At 45.2% G+C, this 21362-nt stretch overlaps 1 protein-coding gene across 1 annotated transcript in view; it reads right to left on the bottom strand.

Moving 5' to 3' along the window:
• LOC144166057 (homeobox protein Nkx-3.2-like) overlaps positions 1 to 11878 on the bottom strand; it is a 67005-nt gene extending 55127 nt beyond the window's left edge. The window contains exon 1 of the mRNA XM_077695719.1: positions 11727 to 11878. Coding sequence (XP_077551845.1) covers positions 11727 to 11862 — 136 coding nt within the window. The 5' untranslated portion in view covers positions 11863 to 11878. The remainder of the gene's footprint in view (positions 1 to 11726) is intronic.
• Between the last annotated feature and the right edge of the window lie 9484 nt (positions 11879 to 21362).

Raw genomic sequence — 21362 nt, forward strand, 5'->3', positions numbered from 1 at the left:
AGTCAAGGTAACCAAAAAAGAGGCAAGGCAGACAGAAACGAATAAATGGACAGGAAAAATTGAAGCTAAAACGTCGTTAGATATGTACAGGGCAGAGAAATTAGACATCAGAAAGGAAAATTTCTACGATAATTCCCAGAGCAGTGCTTTGGTTTTTGAGGCTAGAGCAGGTTGCTTAAGAACTAAGAGCTTTGTGGGGAAGTATTCACAAAATGATGGCGTATGCGTGGTCTGCGGAAAAGAAACCGAAACTATGCGGCACATAGTGTTAGAATGTGAGGGTATCCATCCAAATCTAAATGAAGGGAATATTGGGCTTCCAGAAGCCCTAGGATTTAAGGTTACCACAGAGGAACTTCGAGGCTGTCGAGGGGACGAAAAGAAGATTAGAATGCTGGTGGGCGAAAAAGCAGAGAGGGGAATATTGCCTAGGACAGTTACCACCTGTAACAGGAAAAAAAAAGTATTTTGTGCCTATTAAGTTTTTTGTGCCTGCCCTAAGCAGCGCTGCTAGTATTGAACCAAGAGTGGAAAACATAGGTACATTTGTCCTTTTTGATAAGATGACACGTCATCAGCCCGCTACAAAGGGGAAACCAATTGCAATCATCATCGTCAGGACGTTATCCTTAGGGTTGTTCGTTTTCGGGTATTATATTCTAACATGAAAGTGTTTTATGCCGCGGTGCCCAAACATTTCACTGGCGTCATATCCGTCACGGAAGTCACGCCAGTACAACGAAGCAAGCGTCCTGTAACTGGTGACCCCTGCACACAGGTCGTTCTTGCGGGGAAGCAACCTTTAGCACTAAAGAGTACGTTATACTTAGGGTTGTTGGTTTTCGGGTTTTATATTTTAACAGGAAAGTGTTTTATGCTGCGCTGCCCAAAGATTTCACTGACGTCACATCCGTCACGGAAATAACGCCAGTACACCTTTGCCCAAGCGACCCACCAGAAGGACGTCGCTCGCCAAGCACACCCAAAAGACAGCTGCCAACCCGAAAATCATGCTCAGCTGCAGATTTCGCTGGACATTTCACTTTCGTAATTTACTTATTCCTATGACAGAGGAATCAACCTTAGTTTTTTATTAAAAGCGTGCCCCGCTCCCCAGAGCTTCTGCGGCAGCAAACGATGCCTCATTCACTGAGAAATTAAACACTTTAAGCACCAATTTTGATTGTCCCGCTGAAGAGTGTGTTTCATGACGTCTGAGATGACGTATCTACGGCAGGAACTTAAAGGGGTCATGCAGACAAAACACAAACTAAGATAATTAGAAAGATTGCCTTGTTCGAATAATATTGACAGGCTCATTTTCACAACAGAACGTAGGATGTCATATGCCCAGCTGGGCGATTTGCTGAGGCCGCCAAAAGCAAATGCAAATTAGGCAGGGCTTATTAGCTTGCAGAGCGAGCTATTCATGCTTAAATGTAATGCACATTCATTTTACAGCCGCAAGAATGGTGGGGTAAACAATTAAAGTTACGATAATACACGTAAACATAGAAGTACCGATGCGCAGTGCTGTTGGTGCTGGGCGCACTATATATGTATACGCTTGTTTTAGCTGCATAGCAGTCCGCCGCTTTAGAGTTGTCTTACAGGACACTGGCCGATTGGCGTAAGCGACGTTGTCTTACGTGACCCTGTTTGTCGAGCATACTCCATGTTTCCCGAAACTATTACTTTCTGCCGTAACAAATGCAAGCCAGGTGCAAATACGGTCAAAAACAAGGCAACTGCGGAGAACGGTCCGCGGCTCAGGTGGTAACATTATTTGAGAGGACTGACGGTAAGGAAGGCTGCAGAGCCTAATAACTCACTGGAAGTTCGTTTGAATACCCACCCTTGTGACTTCATGGCAGACGTCACAGACTCCATCCCACAACGTCTCATCAAGCAAAACCATCTCGGCTGCTCGGAGGAGGATCTAAAGGTCAAGGCATCGTGGAAAGGAAAACATGGCAAGACAGTCATACTGGAAATCAAGAAAAAAGTATATAATGCACTGCTGGGTAAAACTCATCTGAACATTTCGTGGACACGGTGTCGTTTCTTTGATAACACATTCCTCCCACGCTGCAGCAATTGTTCAGTCTACGGCCACCTGGAGAAATACTGCAGCTCATCAGACTCAAAGTGCACCACTACGAAGGCTGCACCAGGCCTCCCTCCTGCTGGGTGTGCAAGAAGCACAACTACGACAGCGGCGGGGACATTAACACGCGCCATGCATTCTCCTCCCGCGACTGCCCGGCTTACCTTCGGCGCGTCGCGGAGGAGGCTGAACGCATCTTGTCAATGTGTGAGTAGGCTCATAGTAGGGTATTTTCGAACTGCCATAGAAAAGCTTCCATCTTTGCATGTATGTACGTGCTATTGCTGCAGTTACTATAGCTTCGAATTTTGAACGATGGAAAAGGACAGAGCGAAAAAAGCACAAAAACGCGAAATATGTCCGGAAAGTGGCATTTGGGGCTCTGGACAGGAAAATACTGACTGCAGTATTAGTGGAAACTTGACAAATTCCCTCTCATTATGACACTTATGGAAAGCGGTAAATCTTATTATGACATTGACAGTTTTTCCAAAGCGTTTACCGGTTGTCGTAAACTAGCGTTGATGCACATAAATGCCAGGAGCATGAGAAACAAGCTAGATGACATTAATATCTTCTTTGAAACAATTAAACCTGAACTTGATCTGGTGTGCTTTTCGGAAACTTGGTCGACGAAACATGATGCCATTCCATTCTTTAATGGATACCGATCTAAACACCTTTTCAGACAGGCCAGGAGGGGGGGTGGAGTTGCAATTTACCTTAAAGAATCCATACCGTATACGGTCATTGACGACTTTTCTAGGAGTAATAACGATGTTGAGTGCTTAACAATTCGTTTGGGAAAGACCACAGTGTCTGTGGTCTATATACCACCAAATGGTGACAGGCAAAGCTTTAGCCTTTTTCTTGAACGACTCCTTCAGTTTGCTAGCAGTAATAACAACTCTTGTATTATTATGGGGGATATCAATATAGGCATGAGTTCAGCGGATAAGTGGTCTCTGGAAATAAAAAACGTACTGGCCTGCCATGCTTTCACAAATCTAGTAGAACTGCCGACTAGGGTATCTTCTGGTAGTGCTACCCTGCTAGATATCTGTTTTTCTAATATCAACATCGATGAGATTCAGGCTGGCGTGCTTTCCGCTGATCTTAGTGATCAGTTACCAGTGTTTTGCTTTGCCAACACAAAGGTTACTGCAAGCGGCAATACTTGTGACAGAAATTATCGGCGTAGAATAACTAGTTCGGGACTGCAGCAGTTTAGAGACCTTGTCAGAGTTTTCGACTGGAAGGAAGTTCTCGCTCAAAACGACTCAAACAAAGCTTATGGCCTATTTTTGAGGTACATACTGGCTTGGTACGACTTAGCGTTTCAACCAGTGGCACAACAAAGAAATTCTCGAAAGGTGCGAAAGCCCTGGATAGATCAACAACTTCTTAAACGAATGAAAAAGAAAAACTCAATGTATCACTCTTTTGTGCGAACCCGTGACCCTAACCTGCTTCTAGAATTCAAAAAATATAGAAACAAACTGCAGAGCGACCTGAAAACGGCCAAGCTCAGATACTATGAACGCCTCTTCGAGGATATACGTAACGATCCAAAAAAGATATGGGAAACAGTGAATGTGATAACGGGCCGCAAGAAGAGCACGCAGTCGCATGTTGCTCGCTTGAACGGTAGGCGGGTAGAATCAGCCGAAATGGCAATCGCAATTAATAGGCATTTCATCAAAGCAGGGGCTTACATTTCGGAGGTCGATGAAGATAAACGTAGCGCTATACTGGAACAGTCACAACTTCCAAACTCTATCTTTTTAAGCCCGACAAACGCGAGTGAGGTGCAAACTTTTATTCTTAAACTTAAAAACAACGTCGCATCTGGCATCGATGGTATTGCTCCACTTCGTGTTAAACACATCGCTTCTGAAATTAGTGAAGTTTTAGCTTTTATTATTAATTTGACATTATCTAGTGGGGTTTTTCCTCAAAAACTGAGAGTAGCACGAGTTGGGCCAATTCACAAAGGAGGTGGCGATGACCAGTTGTCCATTACAGGCCAATCTCTGTGTTGACTGTCTTTTCAAAAATATTTGAAGATGTAATACATAATAGACTAACAAACTTTTTCAACACACACAAGGTCATTTCACGGTATCAGTACGGCTTTCAAAAAAACAAGTCAACGCAGGAAGCTCTGCTTAATATTAAGGACAGTAAAATAGAAAAAAAAAATAGCCCGCCGCGGTGGCTCAGTGGCTAAGGCGTTGTGCTGCTGAGCACGAGAACGCGGGTTCGATTCCCGGCCGCGGCGGCCGCTTTTCTGATGGAGGCGAAAAGCAAAAACGCCCGTGTGTACGAGATTTCGGCGCACGTTAAAGATCCCCAGGTGGTCAAAATTAATCCGGAGCCCTCCAGTACGGTGCGCCTCATCGCCTGCGTCGCGTCGGCGCGTTAAACCCTACAATCAATCAATCAAAATAGAAAATAAAGAGGGAAAGAAATTTACACTCGGGTTATTCGTGGACCTGCAAAAAGCATTTGACTCTATCAATCATGAAATATTGCTAATAAAACTAAAAAAATTAGGAATACGCGGAATGGCGGTTGACCTATTAAGGAGCTATTTAAGTAATGGGGAGCAGTTTGTTGAATTTAACGGTATTTCATCGGAGTTATTGGCAATAGAACACGGTGTTCCGCAAGGGTCAAAGGTGGGACCGTTGTTATTCTTAATATATGTGAATGATATTCCAAACATACCTTGTACACCCCCGATAGCCATGTATGCAGATGACACGAACATATTTTTCTCCGGTAGCAGTATAAGAGAACTCCAGTGTGAAGTAAATAGATATTTAGAAATGTTGTCAAAGTGGTTACACGAAAATAACTTACAAATAAACGCATGGAACACTAACCTATATCATTTTTAGAACAATTATTAAGAAGATAGATCAAGGCATTCATATTGAATATCGGGGCAATATGATCAACCAAGTCAAAGAACAGAAGTTCTTAGGAGTGTTGTTTCATGAAGAATTATCTTGGCATCCTCATATAGGCAATAAAATTTCAAAAAATATTGGTGTTCTCTACAGATTGAGAGACTTAATACCGCTTTGGTTGAAAACACAGCTTTATAACACTCTTGTCTATTCTAGGCTTTGCTACGGGATATTAGCGTGGGGAAAAACAAACAAAACAAATTACAAACGGCTGATTGCCTTACAAAAAAGAGTTCTCCGTATATTTGCCAATTTTCACGGGCACTATGCTGACTTGAGAACGGGTCCACTATTTGTTCAGTATAGTATGCTTAAGGCTGACCAAATTTATTATATGAAGCTTTTACAAGCTATACACAAAGAAAATCTCCATGGCAAACAGAACGGCAATAGCAGTATATACCCTCTTAGGTGTGCCAAAATACATACACCGAAACTGCGAACAAACTACGGCAGGCAGTCTTCTCTGTTTCAACGCACCAACATACTCAACAAAGTTGGAGACCACATTGACTTTAAATGCAGTAGAAACATATTTAAAACACAGGCGAAAGAATACCTCTTAAATCAGAATATCTGCTTCAATCGCTAGAGCTGTGGATGTCGTCTCGACCTGTTTAATGCGCAGGTTTTGTAGTTGTGTCTATCTTTAAAACTCAATCATTGTTCTACTCTGATTGTCCACTTGTATTTTGTTTTACTTTACTCTTTTGTACTCTAATGTACGTTACTGTACCTCTCCCATATTGTTCTGTAATATCTTGTGCTCTACATGTTGTTTGTATTTTTGTAACTCACATTAGAATTTCTAGCTGGTTTTATTCTGCCTCATCACTGTACTGTACCAAAGGGGGCTGGGGCCTCTGTCAGGCTTTTATTGTTTATTGTTTATTGTTCAAACGCAAACGCAATACAGGAGGAGGTCCCGAAGTTCCAGAGAACTGTCCGGGGGACCTCCCATGAAAAGATATCAAACACTGTTACATTTGAAAGCAGCGACAATTATACATTGCTGAATAAAGTAACCTGATTAGTAAGAAAAAACACTTCATAGACAAATTAGTTTGGACACTGTACAAGAATAATATATGTCATGAAGTTTTGAACAATAGCATACCGAGAGCATAATTGAAAAGATTACTGTCAACTCAAAGCTGAGGCAAAGCATAAGGAAGCAATCACGAATCATTCAGAAACTTAGAAAACATGATATTTGGGGAATCCTGTGAAGTTATCCATCCGTCTGTAATAAGAGTGTAACGAAATATTGCTTCACCCTTCTACTAAACTCTGTTGACGTGCGAGAGGATTTTATATGGTTAGGGAGGCGGTTTCATATTGAGATGCCCATGAAGTAAGCCGTAAATTGACCATAGTTTGTTTTGGCTTTGGGTAGTAAAACATTGTTATTTTCGGAAAACCGCGTGTTATTGGAATTAAGCAGAGCAGTGGCTGTTAGGCTGTCAATAAATATTTCCTGGGCACGAGCACGGTAAATCACTGTGGTTACTTTTTGCTGGAAAATATTTATCACAGGCAAAATATTTAAGCTGTGAAATATCGGTTTCGCGTGAGCCATGAAAGAACTAAACTTAATGAGCCGCAACGCTTGGGTTTGCAAATGTTGCACATGCGCAAGATGAGTGGCGTATGTGTTACCCCATGTAGACACGCAGTATTGCAAATGGCTATGAATGAAAGCGTGATAAAGGGAGATCATAATGTAACGCGGAAAATAGTGACGTGATTTGATAAGTACCCTTAGCCCAAATCGGATTTTTTTAGATAGCAGTTTAGTGTGCAGATTGAATTTTAGGTGTTGGTCCAGCAGCAAGCCTAGGAACATCACATCTGATGAGGGATGAATGACATGGTTTTGTAACCGTAACGGCGATGTAGCCTTTAGTCCCAGCCTGCCTCCTCGTACTTCTGAGGAAATAAAATCTTTTGTTTGTTTGTTTGTTTGTTTGTTAAAACACACGATTTGGCGGGAGAATCAAAATTTAACCTAAATTGATTAATTTCTCAATTAATACGGCATCCTTTGCTGCCGGACAAGCGCTGGGGGCACTATAAATTATGAAATCTTTCGAATAAAACAAAGTTGGATTTTGTCTGCATGGCCCCTTTAAGCGAACGTTAATATTCTGAAAAGCGCCGCAGCGAACGGCGAAACGCTTTTTTTACCGTCAGTCCTCCTAGATGGCGCTACAATACTGCTCTGGGCCGCTGTCCGCACTGGCCTTGTTTTTGAGCGGATTTGTACCTGGCTAACTTTAGTACCGTTGATAGTAATCGTTTCGTGAGATATTGCGTATGCTCGACAAACAGGGTCATTTGGCTTATGCAGTTGCCCAGTGTCAGCTCAACGCGCCGGACGGCTGTGCAGCTACAACCGGCATAGTGCGCGCAGTATACGCACCGGTGCTTCTATGTCTATACGTGTGCGTCCGTGAATTCCCATGTCCCCCCCCCCCTTCCCCCTATTCTTACTGATATAAAAGAATATGCATTAAATGTAAGCGCAAATAGCTCGTTCTGCAAGCTTGTAAGCCCTGCCTAACTTGGATTTGTCTTTGCCGGCCTCTGCCAATCGCGCAGCTGCCCATCCAAAATACGTCATAGGTTGTAGTGCGGGAAATGAGCGAGTGCGTCGCATGGCCATTCTTTTTTTTCTTAATTACATAGCCTATGAGTCAAATTTGAGTTCAGTGTGGTGTCAGCGTTGTAACGAGACAATTTTTCGAATAAACCAAACTTGCAGTTTGTCTTCATCATCACCATCATCATCAGCCGGTCGACGCCTACTCCGGGCCAAGGGCCTCTCCCACAGATCCCCAATTATCCCGCCCCTGTGCTAACTGCGACCGATTTCATTTTCATGGACCCTAATTGATAGCCTGCGCGAACATGCCGTCATGCGCAAAGGCGTTCCAAACGGTCATTTGTTAGCTCATAGAAAGAAATGTCGATGCACTACTTCGTTCTAGCAGTGAAAAATTTCAAAGCTTATCAAATCGTGATATCTGCGAAGCGTACCGCATTTATGAACGCGTTGACGCGTACCCGAGCGCTACATCACCGGCGTTGTATTCGCCCCGAGATCGAATACAGTCGGCCCCTGGCGGCGGCGGGACGAACCACTATTAGTGCGAATGGCGCTCTTGCGTCGTCTGCTCGTTCACGTTGCGCACTGCGCAAGACACGTGCTACACACGATAAAAAAAAAACTAATATGTGCAATTGTTTGGCAGTTAGCAATTTCATAGTTGTCCCTGCTTGCGGATTTAATCTATAAACGCAATAATCAGCGGCCGTTGCGGGATAAGGCGCTAGTTCAGTTCCACAAAACACCGTCGCCATGGTCACCGCTTGAGCATAAAACGTGTTTTAAACATTGTTTCGACAGTTTGCAGTTTTCTTACTGATTACTATAGTCGTCTATCGTTTGTGAAATGTCAGAGGGGCTTTTTGAAGGTGGCGTGGTGGTTATTTAATGGACGAAAGTAACTACATGAAACGGGTAGGAAATGACAAGACCCGTGCATACCCGTACATCTGCCACACTCTTCTAAAATTGCACCGCGTCCTTTTAGAAAGGAGAGGCGAAAACAATTACAGTGCACATGACCTGTGCGCTATCGCTCATACATTAAGGGGACGTGTTTTACGCACGAAAGAGCCTGTGTTAGGGGGATTCCACCTGTACCTTTCGAAAATACACACGATTTTTGGACAGTCGTTGATTACACTGTGCGACATTCTTGCTAATTTTTATGTATTATTTAAAGTATGCTTCTGCGGATGCGCAAGTGTATTTCAGGGGGATTTCTTAGTGAAGTTAAGCAGTTGTGAGTCCCCCTCTGTCCTGTGGCATTTTGTGCCGTTTTTATAAATCCAATTTTCAACTCACGACATCAATCACCTTGTCCAAAAACGTGTGTCGCCCAGCATAACCGAATGCCAAATATGGTCAGGTTTTAACCCCTTAAGGTGGACCTAAGTTTAAAGAATAATTAAAAATCGCGTAGTTTAATAAACGTTGTTGCCCACATGTGCGCAGGGTGTGTACAACGACTCGCTGATTTTTTTTGTATTCTTTCATCAATGCTTGCTTTAAATACCATTTAAAAAAATGCTAGCCACCATTCCTATACAATTTCCGGCAAAAAGGGGGCGAATCAGTTTTCAAAATACTGACGTTTACTTGTCGAAGTACTGCTTCTTCACCGCTGTACGGAACACAACGCATAACTGCAACTAATACTGATCGCCAGCGTTGGACTTTTCCCGTTAGACGCGTTCTCTTGTCGCTGCGTTTGGAACGTTGGCAGGAACCCAAAGCAAAGAAAAGCATACAAAACGTTTGTCCGTACCCTTTTCACCAATCCTCAAGACTTAAATGCCATTAAAAAAGCGCCGTTCAATTTGACAACACAGGGCATTTACCGAGAACCCGTTGGGTTATTTCGTAACGAAGTATAAACAGGAACGTTTTACCACATCTGTAACAGGGCAACTTCATTTGCCATCTCTACGGTTTTGTGATTTACTGTTGTTTAACTGTCTTTGTAAGCGACAATACGCAAGATTGCAAACACGTCTCGCTTTGCAAGGCATCTGTTAGATTTTAAAATGAACGCAAATGGTCAACAGTGTAACTGTAACATGAAATTTGTGCTCACTGTGAGGTCCAAGAAGCTTGGTTTACACACTGTAACCCTACTAGTCACTTAGCATAAATCTACCTAAGCATGAGATGTTAATTGTACTGCGCGAGTTAGTAATTTAATTCGTACTTTCACTTTCGATGAAAGCCTATAAGGACCCGACACTCCCCAAACCTGCCTTCAAAGTCGCTAAAATTTCACTTAACTAAAGCTGCGCGTAAATGACCCGCTTGAACATTTACATTTATACCTCTGCGCTGGTTAAAATTCAGAAATTCTAGGTTGCCTTTCGAACACACACACGCACACACAAAAAAAATGTCGGGGCAGTGAAGTTCTGTTACCGTTTCAGGGCATCCCACAAACGGTATGCGCCGTATGATACCAATGGAAGCGATGGAAACTGCTATCGTAAACTGAATTCCAGAGATCGAGGTTTCCTGATTTCCCCCTTTTTATGTTTTTATTGAAGGTTCAAGATCATACTCGGGAAAGGTCGAGCTTCCTACGAGCCATTATTTCGGCCGTTCTGCGATTCACGATGGGTCGCCGCTTTTCCGACGTAGTAACGAAAGCTTGATTGCCGCTTCTGTGCAATACAATGACCGCTGAGGATCCGAACTACAGCATACCACTCTTTTCTGCGCCTTTCATGCGCACATACGGCGCAAAAAAAGGCACGAAGCGGGCCCACAGTGTGCATTCTCCCGCTACAGTTCAGCGGAGGATAGCAGCGCGACGCTATCGCCACCTGTAGGCCGACCTCGCGGCCAAAGAAGACATCTGTTGGACTCCCTGTAGCCTCGTAATGCTTGTACGCCTTTTGTTTGGTTTTGCCTCTCCGTTTATAAGCAGCTCACGGAAATAAAACATTTGGTTGTCAGTCAGCGCATTGCGCGCTGTTGCGTCGTTTCCTGGGGCTTTTTACTGTGAACAATTTTATTTCGGGGAATAGCGCGCCCAGTGCGGACATGTTATGTAAAGCCTCGTATTTCTGTCGATTAGTAAATAGTAGCTTAGTAGCTTGGATGTTTCCTGGAGGCTAACAATACAAGTAGCTTGCTTCTCCCATTGTCTAGCGTGCATTGAAAGGAATTGCGTGCAAGGGATGTCCGTATTGAATCCTGCTCAACTGAGTACTGAAGCGAGCACCCGTGGGCCTTCAGTTCTCGTGTACTGTCGCACGAAAACCTAACGACGAATAGGATCCCTCCACTTTTAAACCTAGCTACACATTCCCGTCATGCCTGCGAAGCAAACAAAAAAAAAACAAAAAGAGAGGGGAGGGGAGAGGGACGCGCAGTGTCTGCAGGGCGTGACAGAAAAGGCTCCTGAACTAAGCGGGTAGAGAAGCGAATGCTCGCAAAGTGCTTCGGATGACGCAACATGGAGCACTGGCCGTCCGTAAGTGTGAAGTGCGGACTCCAAAGTTTCCCTTTGAAAATAGGCAATGTTATTTTTTCTAGTCGTAGTTTGCGGGAAAATACACATGTAGGGCGGCGGAGTACGGAGGCTGTCTTTTGTTATGCATATTTTCTTCGTAAGGAGCGGCTAGTATGGTCATCATACGAGCCGTTGCTTCGAGAAAGAAACGTCCTGACCAAGTCGCCAAGAATCAAAGTCTCCCAGAAGCAAGAAACAAACATGCACTGGCTTCTTGGGAGTTAATTTACGTGTGGATGTTTCAACATGCGCCGTTTTTTTTTTCTGTTGTATTATGACCGTGGTATGGTGTCTACACCCACCGTACCGGTGAGAATTGAACGCAGAGCCAGTTTTCAATAAAACTTTAAGCAGCCGATTAAGGATGTTTTTATTTCAGTTTTTTTCTCGCATCCAACCAGCCCGCATAGAATGCGGCCCACGCAAAACTGCTTGCCCTTAGGCCGTGTTTTCTGCGTTCTGGCGGTAAGCGGCAGCGAGACGCGTAGGGGCGAGAGGCACTTTTCGAAAGTGTCAGGCAGAGTAGCTCACCCGAGAATGCGTTCCTGGGGCAGCGATCCCGAGAGCGGTCCTCGTGCAGCCCCGGCGCCTTCTGCCTGAGGTCGAGGCCCCGAGACTCGTTCAGCAGGCGGCGTATGGAGAAGTCGTGGACCTCGTCATCATCCATCTCGACCCGACGGAACGCACGGCCGCGACTGCCCGGGCTTTTCTCCCCGCTTGCCAAGCGGGGGGCCGGCTCTACGGGGTGCCTGCCAATGGGCTGCTCCGCCGAAGGCGGTCCCCCGAGAGGCCCCTCCCTCTCAGCAGCCCTGCCCGCACAGGCTGTTTCATCTCCGCCAAATGTTTTTTTTCCCCCCTACGGGCCTCACTAGTTTTGTGTGTTTCGCCCGCGCGCCAATGTGCTCCCCTTCCGGGCGTTGCTGCGAGGCGGCAAGGATCACCCTGCTTGACTGAGAGGTTCCGGAATTCTTTGCTGCCTTTTATAACAGACCCGTCCAAATGTATCTTAATTTGCCATCCTTATATCAACCGCTGTGGTCCATAGGTAAATATTATAAATTTCTCCGATGTTGTCCGCCGGTAGGGCAGAGGTTCGTTTGAACTGGATGCGTTTGAACTGGACTTGGGTAGTAAAACGCGTGAACTGCGAATTTACAGTGTTGTACGGAACGGCGTTACAAGGAACGGCGTTCCTGGAACTAGTTCCTTTTTGGAGGAACGGAGGAACGCCACCGTTCCATTAACGGTCGGTGGAACTGTAACGGTAACTCGTTACGTTTTTGAAGGAACGGCAGGAACGGCGTTCCTGCCGTTACATCGCTAGGATTTGGCTGTTTTTGATGCAAAGGCTCGAGTACAAAAATCCACAAAGCGCTACTGCGTTTCTCTTCCTATAAGATGGTCAGTTTGCCCGCCCTTCAGCCGTACGTGCTTCCTCGAAGGTCAAAGGCAGAAGAATAACCACGCAGCATGCTGCGTGGTTATTCTTCTGTTATTCTTCAGCTTGTGCTTGCTTTCATGCTGGTTGCTTACGCGGCGTTCGACGGGTGAATAGCGTAGCCGCGAGAATGCTTTTCACCCTTCATCGTTTGTCTGGGGAGGCCAGAATGCGCGTCTGGCCGATAGAATTGTTCCCTGGCGGGGAAAAAATAGAGAGTTTTAGCAGTCCGTCCGTTCTGTCGTATGCGTTGTTACTGGGTTGACCGGGACCCGGCTGGGTGCTTGGACATTCGTCGCGGTAGGGGGATTAGTTCCGCGGGCCTGCCTTCGCCATGTCCGCGCCTCCGCACCCTTTCTACTCGCCCTTCCGCGCGCTCAGGAGCAGACCGGTCCCGGTCAGCCCGGTAACAACGTAGCCAACGAAACGGACAGCCTGCTAAACGGGATCCGGACATTTCGGTGTCGGACATTTCGGTCCAGGACGTTTCGGTGTGGACATTTCTGTGCACGGACATTTTGGTGCACGACGTCTTGGCCCAGACATTTTGAATGAGGGGATGTCCCAGGCATTCTTCGAACATTTTAGCTTTAATATTATAATTTCTTGACTTGATATGATTTTACGTTCGAGACTTGGGCTTGCGCCGCCATTCGTGGAAACAAACGATAAACCCTGGCGGAGCATTGCCACGTGAAACCCAATTTCTGTAGTAGATGGCAAAAATTAACGTTGTTAATTTGGATCCGTTCAACAATTTTTTTTTGTTGTTTTAACATTCATGTGAACAACCCTAATCCCCCCAGCTAAACTTCCGCGAAAAAACAACAGAAAAATGAGGTCGATTAAGCGCGTGTGCATTTCGTTTTATTTATTCTCTCAATCAATCTCGCCTTCGTTGCATTCGGTGTCAGTTTTACTTAAAACTAACAAACCAACGATCGCACTTACGGTGGCGTTACTTAGGGGAGGAGAAAGCTGAGCCCCGCCGGCAATCATCCCCCTAAGTAGAGAGAGAGGGGTGTCACTTGTGCTTCACCATTGCGTCGACTGGACTTCGAAAACTTGAACACAACTGTTGCCGCTCTCGTCACACTAGCCTATTCATTTTTTTGGTCCTTATAATGGGAGGAAGCGATGTATACCTGGGGTGTACATGATATGCGCGACTTGATGAGTTAATTCCCAAGGGGGCGACTGAAGGCGCAGAAAGAGCGATTCCTGGAGTGGGGGCGCCATCGGTATGACCGCGATGCGCGGTAAGGCGTAGCCAGCAAACGATAGTGGCCATTGTGTTCTCAGCGGCTTTTTTGGTGGCTTTTTGTGCCACATTATAGAGGTTACGTGCGCCCATGGTGAATGTAAAGCTTCTTCTCTGTTTTAAACGCGAAGTGTGCTATGTCATTGTTCTCAATGTATCACCCAATCCCTGCAAAAGCCTCCACTAAGAGGCTAGCGGTATGTTCTAAATAAAAAAATAAAAAATCACTGCGGTGACGCTTCGAAGATCGTCAACTCCACCACGCCATTAGGATTTTGACGGGAAACCGAAAATAATATGGCTGAAAAAGAAATCTGGTCGAGATTCAAGTGTAAAGTCGGGGGTAGGTGCTGCTAGGACAAAGAATTAAAATGTGGTAAATTTAGGCTTGTAAACATTAAACGAAGGTTGGCTGTCCCAAAAACAATGGGTGGAATTTGTATGCACAACCGGTACGCGCTTAAATAGCATTTAGGACATTAGAGCCTGCGGCTGTTTTCCAAAAGGCCCGTTTTTCCTCCCCGACAATATCCTAGACCAGTGTTCACGAATTCATTTTAGCAAGGCAGCCCAGCCTATACGTAATACTCTTCATAAGGTTTTCTTCATTCTGGGGGGCTAGCTAATGTTTCTTACTTTTTGGATATTGAGAGTGTGCATGTAATTTCTGTAATTTGAGGGTGTGTAATTTCAAAAAAAAAATACAAAAGAGGCGGTAGACCACCGTAAACACCAGTTAATTGCCTTAGCTAAAAAAGAGCGAATATAAATTACTAACCTGTCATAAATGAAAAAAAAAACGTGTGCTAAAGAATTCAATCGGCTGCATAACAGGTGTCCCCAGGAAGAGGTATTAAACAAAAATATATAAATGTAGAATTTCTAAAAATACCTGGCGAGGATCGAACATGGCATCAATCAAAAAAATAAATTCAATGCTCCAGATTGTTGTCCATAACCCACGTTAACCGGAAATAAAAATATAACGCAAACAGGCAAGCACCGGATAATTTGGTCGCCGAAATGTCCGTACACCGAAATGTCCGTACACCGAAATGTCCGTGCACCGAAACGCCCGTACACCGATATGTCCGTACAACGATGTGTCCGTACACCGAAATTTTCGCACTGAAATATCCTGCACCGAAATGTCCTCGAGCCGTCTGGAGTTTGTCCGGCGCTCCCTGAAAAAATTCGCCTAGGAGCGTTTCTTTTGATTATCTTCATCTCCAGATAATCTGCTGCCGGTGGTGTTAATATTCGTATAATATACGTAGTTCGATGTGAGTTTTAAATGTCTCACTTAATTTCGACCCAGGATTATCCGACACTATGTTTACATTTAAAAACCTAATTGTAACGTTAATGTAACGACACGTTCCAATTTTCGAAGTGGAACTGGAACGCGTTCCATTCGCAATAAAGGAACTTGTAACGGGAACTCGTTTCAAAATTGGCAAGGAACGAGGAACGAGCTTTCGTTGCTATTTTGGAGGAACGTGTACAACACTGCTGCGAAACGAACTCAAGGAGATGAACAAAACCCTCGCTTTTGCTCGTGCAACATCACAGAGTTAAAAAAAAAAAAAAAACCAGACAACAAAACTGCAAGCAATGCATTGAACCTCACACAGAGGCGTCGGAACTATTTTTCGACTGTTGGAGAAAAAGCAAAACCGTACAATAGATATCAGCATCGTCATGACTAATTTTCCTTAAGCACTCAAGAATGCGCCGTATTTCAGATGTGTAGGCTAAACAAATGTAGGCTAGTAAAGATGTGTAGGCTAAACAAAGCGCCGTGTCCCGTTCACTTCGTTCGTCCTTGTCCATTTTGCGCTTACACGAAATAAACCCAGTCACAGACATAAAGCCAAATCAAATACAATCAAATCTTTATCCAACATCACAGATTTTGGAGAGCAGTCAAAAGCCAGATAGTGCTTTGATGGCAACTGTGTCTACAAAGTAATGGCACAACGCACAATTTTATGTCTTTTATTTTCAATGTTTAAAAAACCCTTACATGCTTTACAAATACATACAAACAGTAACAGGGAACTTACATAAGTAATACAAACTGCCAGATCATCTTTCGACAATCTTAACGGCGAACATACATCTGCACATCTATGCCAACAAAAGAAGGCTTACACAATAAATATTGATAAAGAAAACAAGCGAAATAGGTGAAATACATTTATACGCATGTGTCAAAATGTACGGCTTGGGAGATGAATTTATAGTGTCCCAGTTAATTTCAGGAACTGGAGATTGAAGCGGGGTTTTCATAATTGGTAAGAGTGCGGGACATGGAAGACGACTCATATGTTGCAACCGTGCAAGGATTAATTCTTATCACAGTTCTGTCAGTGTATTAAAGAAATCCTTTCCTTTCGAGCGGCGAGTATTAACGGACACAATATTATTTCGTAACATTAACGAACTAAAAGCTGGCTCACCGAGTGCGACAAATAATTAAAGGAGAGTCCCAACGATGGGTGCTACGCGCGAAGTTTTCTTTAGGTTTTAATGATATCCTAATAATTTATTCATCAGTCTTCTTCGAATTTAACACGTAATCATTCTACATCTCGAGCATGCACCTTACGATAACGTTCAAACTGGTCAATACTGTCATACCTTGCCAAACGTAGACTTCCTTTCCGCTGTTCGTTCGACAAATGTCCGAGTAAGGGAGCCTAAGCTCACCAGCGCAACGTGCACGTGCAATGGATGAGTCAACCTTCCTGTGACATTGTGCTTCGAAATTGTCCACTCTGTGCGGACCCAGCCGCGCTGCTCCACTCTATGTGGGCCTGTCTTCGAGACCACTTTCCATGCAGTTAATGAAGAGCAGTGGGAGGGAGCGCTGGACAGCTCGGACGCTGAGGTCCAGATACTTCTGGTCACCCGCGCTGACAACGTCGCCGCCGGGCTCAAAGCGACGGCCACACCGGTCCCATAAACACGCTTAAGCCTCAATAAAGTGATGCCTCCCACTCTCAAAAACAAATGTTCTTTCGGCGCAGGCCACTGAAGGAACCGTTCAAATGGTGCAGAGTGAGCGAAGGACCGTGACCATAAAAACCATACGCTTGAAAACTCCATTAAAAGTTAGTTTCACGTTTTGACCTTGATTCTTCAGTAATACATGAACATCTTGAATGGAGTCGCACTTGCTTGTTACGAGGGACTGCAGCACTAGCAATTGTACAGCAAGCCGGGAGACATCAACCTCGAGGATAGGAGAACTAGTTCCTTTTCGAAGACTGACACAGAGGGAGGCTTGCCCTTTGACGCATCAGTCACGATTCCGTCTAGGCGAGCAAGCGGGTCGAGTCCAGGCTGCTTAAAGGAGCCTTGAAGACGAAATACAAGTTGGGTTTATTTGAAAGACTGCTTAGTCCCGATAATAACGATACCAATATCATCGCAATCTTAGAACAAATAACGGAGATATTAAAGACAACGTGTGAAGCAGTCGCGACCCCCTAGCCAATTTCCCGCAACTTTTCTATGACGTCACGGAACCTTGTTTGTGCGATTGGCGGCCGCCTAACTGACCTGTCGCGGCGAGACATGACTGGACGTCTGTAATGGGGCCTCTAGTTCCATTTGACCGCATCACTTGAATGCTAACGTGCAGTTAACGCACTGAAAATTATGTTTTATTGTTGGCCCGTATGACGTCATTCTTGCTCATAACACGTCACTGTGGCGCAAAATTTGAAAGTTTTCAAATACTTCTTGCTATTTTTTGTTAAAAAATTATCTTTTGTGGCTGTAATGGAGCTGAGTGAGATACTGAATCCTAGTTCTTTCCAATTAAACGAAGTTGTATTTTCTCTTCATGGCTTCTTAGGAGGACTCACATGATGGCATGGGAATTACTAATTCATGACTCACGGGCTTAAAAACAACCACGTGCCGATATAAATTTTTTTACAAATACATATAGATGTTCTTCACGGCCTAGCTTGATTCTTTCATAAATATATCACTTCTTTACTCAGATAAAAAATAAACAAAAAAAACGCATTTGGTTTATCCAGTTTTCACTAGATGGTGCTAGATGGTGCTAGCTAGAAAGTTTTATTTTTTATTTCAGTACAGACATAGCAAACTAGGCCGTTGTGAACATTGATGCGTATTTGTAAAGCTTTACTTATTGGTGCAGGGTAGTTTTTAAGTGCGTGGGCCATAAAGTAGTAAGTTCCAAATCAATGGTGACAGGTGAGTCCCTTATAAATCTCCTGTCGATTTCCGCCGTCAGGGTATCGAGCAGCTCAAAGAAATGTTTCCTCGGAGCATGTTTCAAATCTCACGACACTGGTGAATCAGGACGGATTTTGGATTCCAATCTCTTTGGTGGCCTTTTTTTCTCATTTCAAAAGGGAATTTCAGATTTAGTTTATTTGCTTCGGCTGTCGCAACACGCAACATCTCATCGAAGGCATCATCGCTGCGCAGATTTCTTAGCGTTAACTCGAGCACATCAGCTGGCTTGCTTGCTCCAGAGCCAGAGAAGTTATAAGCTCTGAAGTGCACAGGCGAGTTTGTCACCCGGACCGAAGACCTTGATAGACACAATGAAATAAGGCATCACCTCGAACACCCGGTTGCACTTGAAATAGCCGAGAAGCGCAGGGAGGCGCTCGTCTCGAATAGAAGTTTTCTCTTTAGGGATCTCCGCGAGAGTGATCGCCAACCGGCCATAATTATCCTTGAACCTCGATAAGTAGTTCAGCCTTAAGGAACAATGGGTTGGCACATAGGCAATAGCTACTTCACCGGCATGTTCATCTGGCATTCTGACTGCGCGGAGCTGTCACAATACCAGTGTACAGTGAGTTTCTCCTTGCAGTATTCAGGATCGCGCTGGATACGTTTTTCACAATCGTTTAATGACGTGACAGCTGCGACCCAAGTCCTGAAATACAAGGTCGAGGGAATGATTTCAGCAGTGAACATAAGTTGATTTCTCCTACTCTTCCTTGATTAGCTTTTGCACACCGCTAACTGTCCAGGTCACGTGTACGCGCATGACGTCGCGCCACGCGGGCCACGTCATTCGCAAGAGGCACAACAGGTGGACCAGCCGTTCAACGGACTGGCGGCAAATAGACCGTAAACAAAAAGGGCCCGGCCAAGGACTCGATGGCGACATGAACTACGAAAATTTAGTGAGAAAGGGTGGACTCAGCGCTCGATAGACGTGGCTGGAGAGCTTTGGGAGAGGCTTTCGTCCTGCAGTGGACAGAACAAAGTTGGTGATGATGACGAAGACGACGACGATGATGTCGATGATGATCAACTGTCCAGACGCGTTGGCGGCACCCTCAAAACACACGTGAAAAGTGAGCATCACAGAGACTCGACCCGCCAGGTTATCCTATAAGCTAGAAAGCAATATCCAAAGCAACATTCATCTCGAAGCAGACCCTTCTGCAGCAACAAGAGAATTGCGCGACTTTACGGACTATTGTAAGCTCGTTGCGCTGCCTTGCCGAAATGGTTTGTCTATTTACGGCCGGTCGCTGCCCAGTTGTCGAGGCATGGCTTGCGTCGGCCGAGGTTTCCCCCAACGTTGGCTCGCTGGCGCTCCTTGACCGTGTGTGCGCCGCTCGTTGCTTAGACTTCTCGAGTGCCCGCTTACCGCTCCGACGAAAGGCTTTCGCTCGGTTTTACTTCCGCTTGTGCATAGAGAGCTTGGAGATCTCCCGGCCCCGCGTTACCATGGCGACCGTAGTTGTCCATCGTTACGTAATTCGCCCTCTGTGGCGTTATGCAGACCTTGGAGAACTGTCTCCAAAATGTTTTCTGGCTGACGCGCCGCAGGCGCTTGGCTTGCCGGGGGTGTGCGGAGGGGGTGGAAGGCGCGACGGCGACGATTTGAAGCCAATTTCGCCTAATCCTTTCGCCCTTCTCGGAATGAATCAACTTTCGCGGGGCCGCTTGGGGCTCAGCGGAAGTCCACAGGTGCCCTTTGACTGGGGGAGCCATCGCTCCCCCTGCACCCGCTGTTCCGACGCCCCTGCAGGGCCTGACAACACAAGACTTCGGCCACAGTGGGAGGGAGGTAAGAGACCTCGAGAGGCGCCTCTAGGAACGCAAACATTTAAATCCATCATAACATTGTGAAGCGCCAAATATTTAGCCAGTCATTGCCACAATTGCCACAATTGCGAGTGTTCGCCTCTGTTTAACGAATGTACGGTAGTGTTTCGTGACCGCTATCCGCGCATGTTGGGGACTGTGGAGGCGGCTGAGATGCATCGCAGGGGCGAAGATTGCGTTGGCACGACCTCCGTATCTTGGACAGTTATAAAGGGATGGCCGTCCCGGGTGCGCGCATGACATATTGGATGATGAACTTGCGCGCGCCTGTACACTGCTCAGATACTCTGTTTTAGTTTTTTGTTAGCAGTGTTTCATATATACAGGGTGATCAAAATTCAGTCAACAGGTTTTTTTTTTTTTCAATTAAGCGCTGAGATTGACCTGAAGACCACCTCTACAGTGAAGTTATGCACCCAGGAGGACACAGAATTAGGTGGTAAAGATTGGTGTCGGTGGCCTAATTATTTAAATTGAATAATTAACTTCTTAGTGGCAGCAGTAAGCAGGCATGTTTGTATTGAAAAGTTGGACGCAATCGTGTTTCGACGCAGTTTCATGTGGCAAAATTCTTCTAGCGCATCCGCACTGAGATATGGAACTGCGAAGTTTAATTGCCGTTCGCATGATTACGCATGCTAGACAGTAAAGGCCGGCGCAAAGCTCCTCCTCCTATTTGTTATGTGTTTCGATAGCGGCTCAGAGTACTGCAGATCGCGATAACGCCAGCCAAGACTGAAAGGGTGCCAGTTATTGCTTTTGCCTATGCCTCCTCCCCGTTATCAAACTAAGCACTGTGCTCAGCAGGCACGTCACAAAAGGGAGCAGCTTTGCGGCGGTCCTCCACTCTCTTGAATGCGTACACATGCGAACGGCAATTAAACTTCGCAGTTACATATCTCGGAGGGCGGAGGCGCTAGGATTTTGCCACATGAAACTGCGTAAAAGCACGATTGTGTCTAACTTTTCAATACAAACATGCCGGCTTACTGCAGCTACTAAAAAGTTAATTAGGTAATTTTAGTTAATTAGGCCACCCACATCAATAATTGCCACGTCATTATTTGTCCATCTGGACGCATAACTCACCGTTTACGGGGCCTTAACGTACATCCAAGCGCCTGATTAAAAAAAACTGTCGACCTAACTTTGATCCCCCCGTATATGTCGTTTTGAAAATCCAATTTCAGTTGGAAGTAGCGCATGTCCCTGTCCTTTATGTATACTGTCGAAATATTCGGCACTTCCAAATCTTGTAATAGATTACCAACTAGCTCGAACCCACACGTTGTTAAATTGACATCCAGTGTGCCATCGAGAAGGAGGAGCAGCTGTCAAAATCTCGAAG

Source organism: Haemaphysalis longicornis, unplaced genomic scaffold (genome assembly GCF_048455015.1).
Source record: "Haemaphysalis longicornis isolate Haplotype H1 unplaced genomic scaffold, Haemaphysalis longicornis Haplotype H1 scaffold_1, whole genome shotgun sequence".
In the NCBI taxonomy this organism is placed as follows: Eukaryota; Metazoa; Arthropoda; class Arachnida; order Ixodida; family Ixodidae; genus Haemaphysalis; species Haemaphysalis longicornis.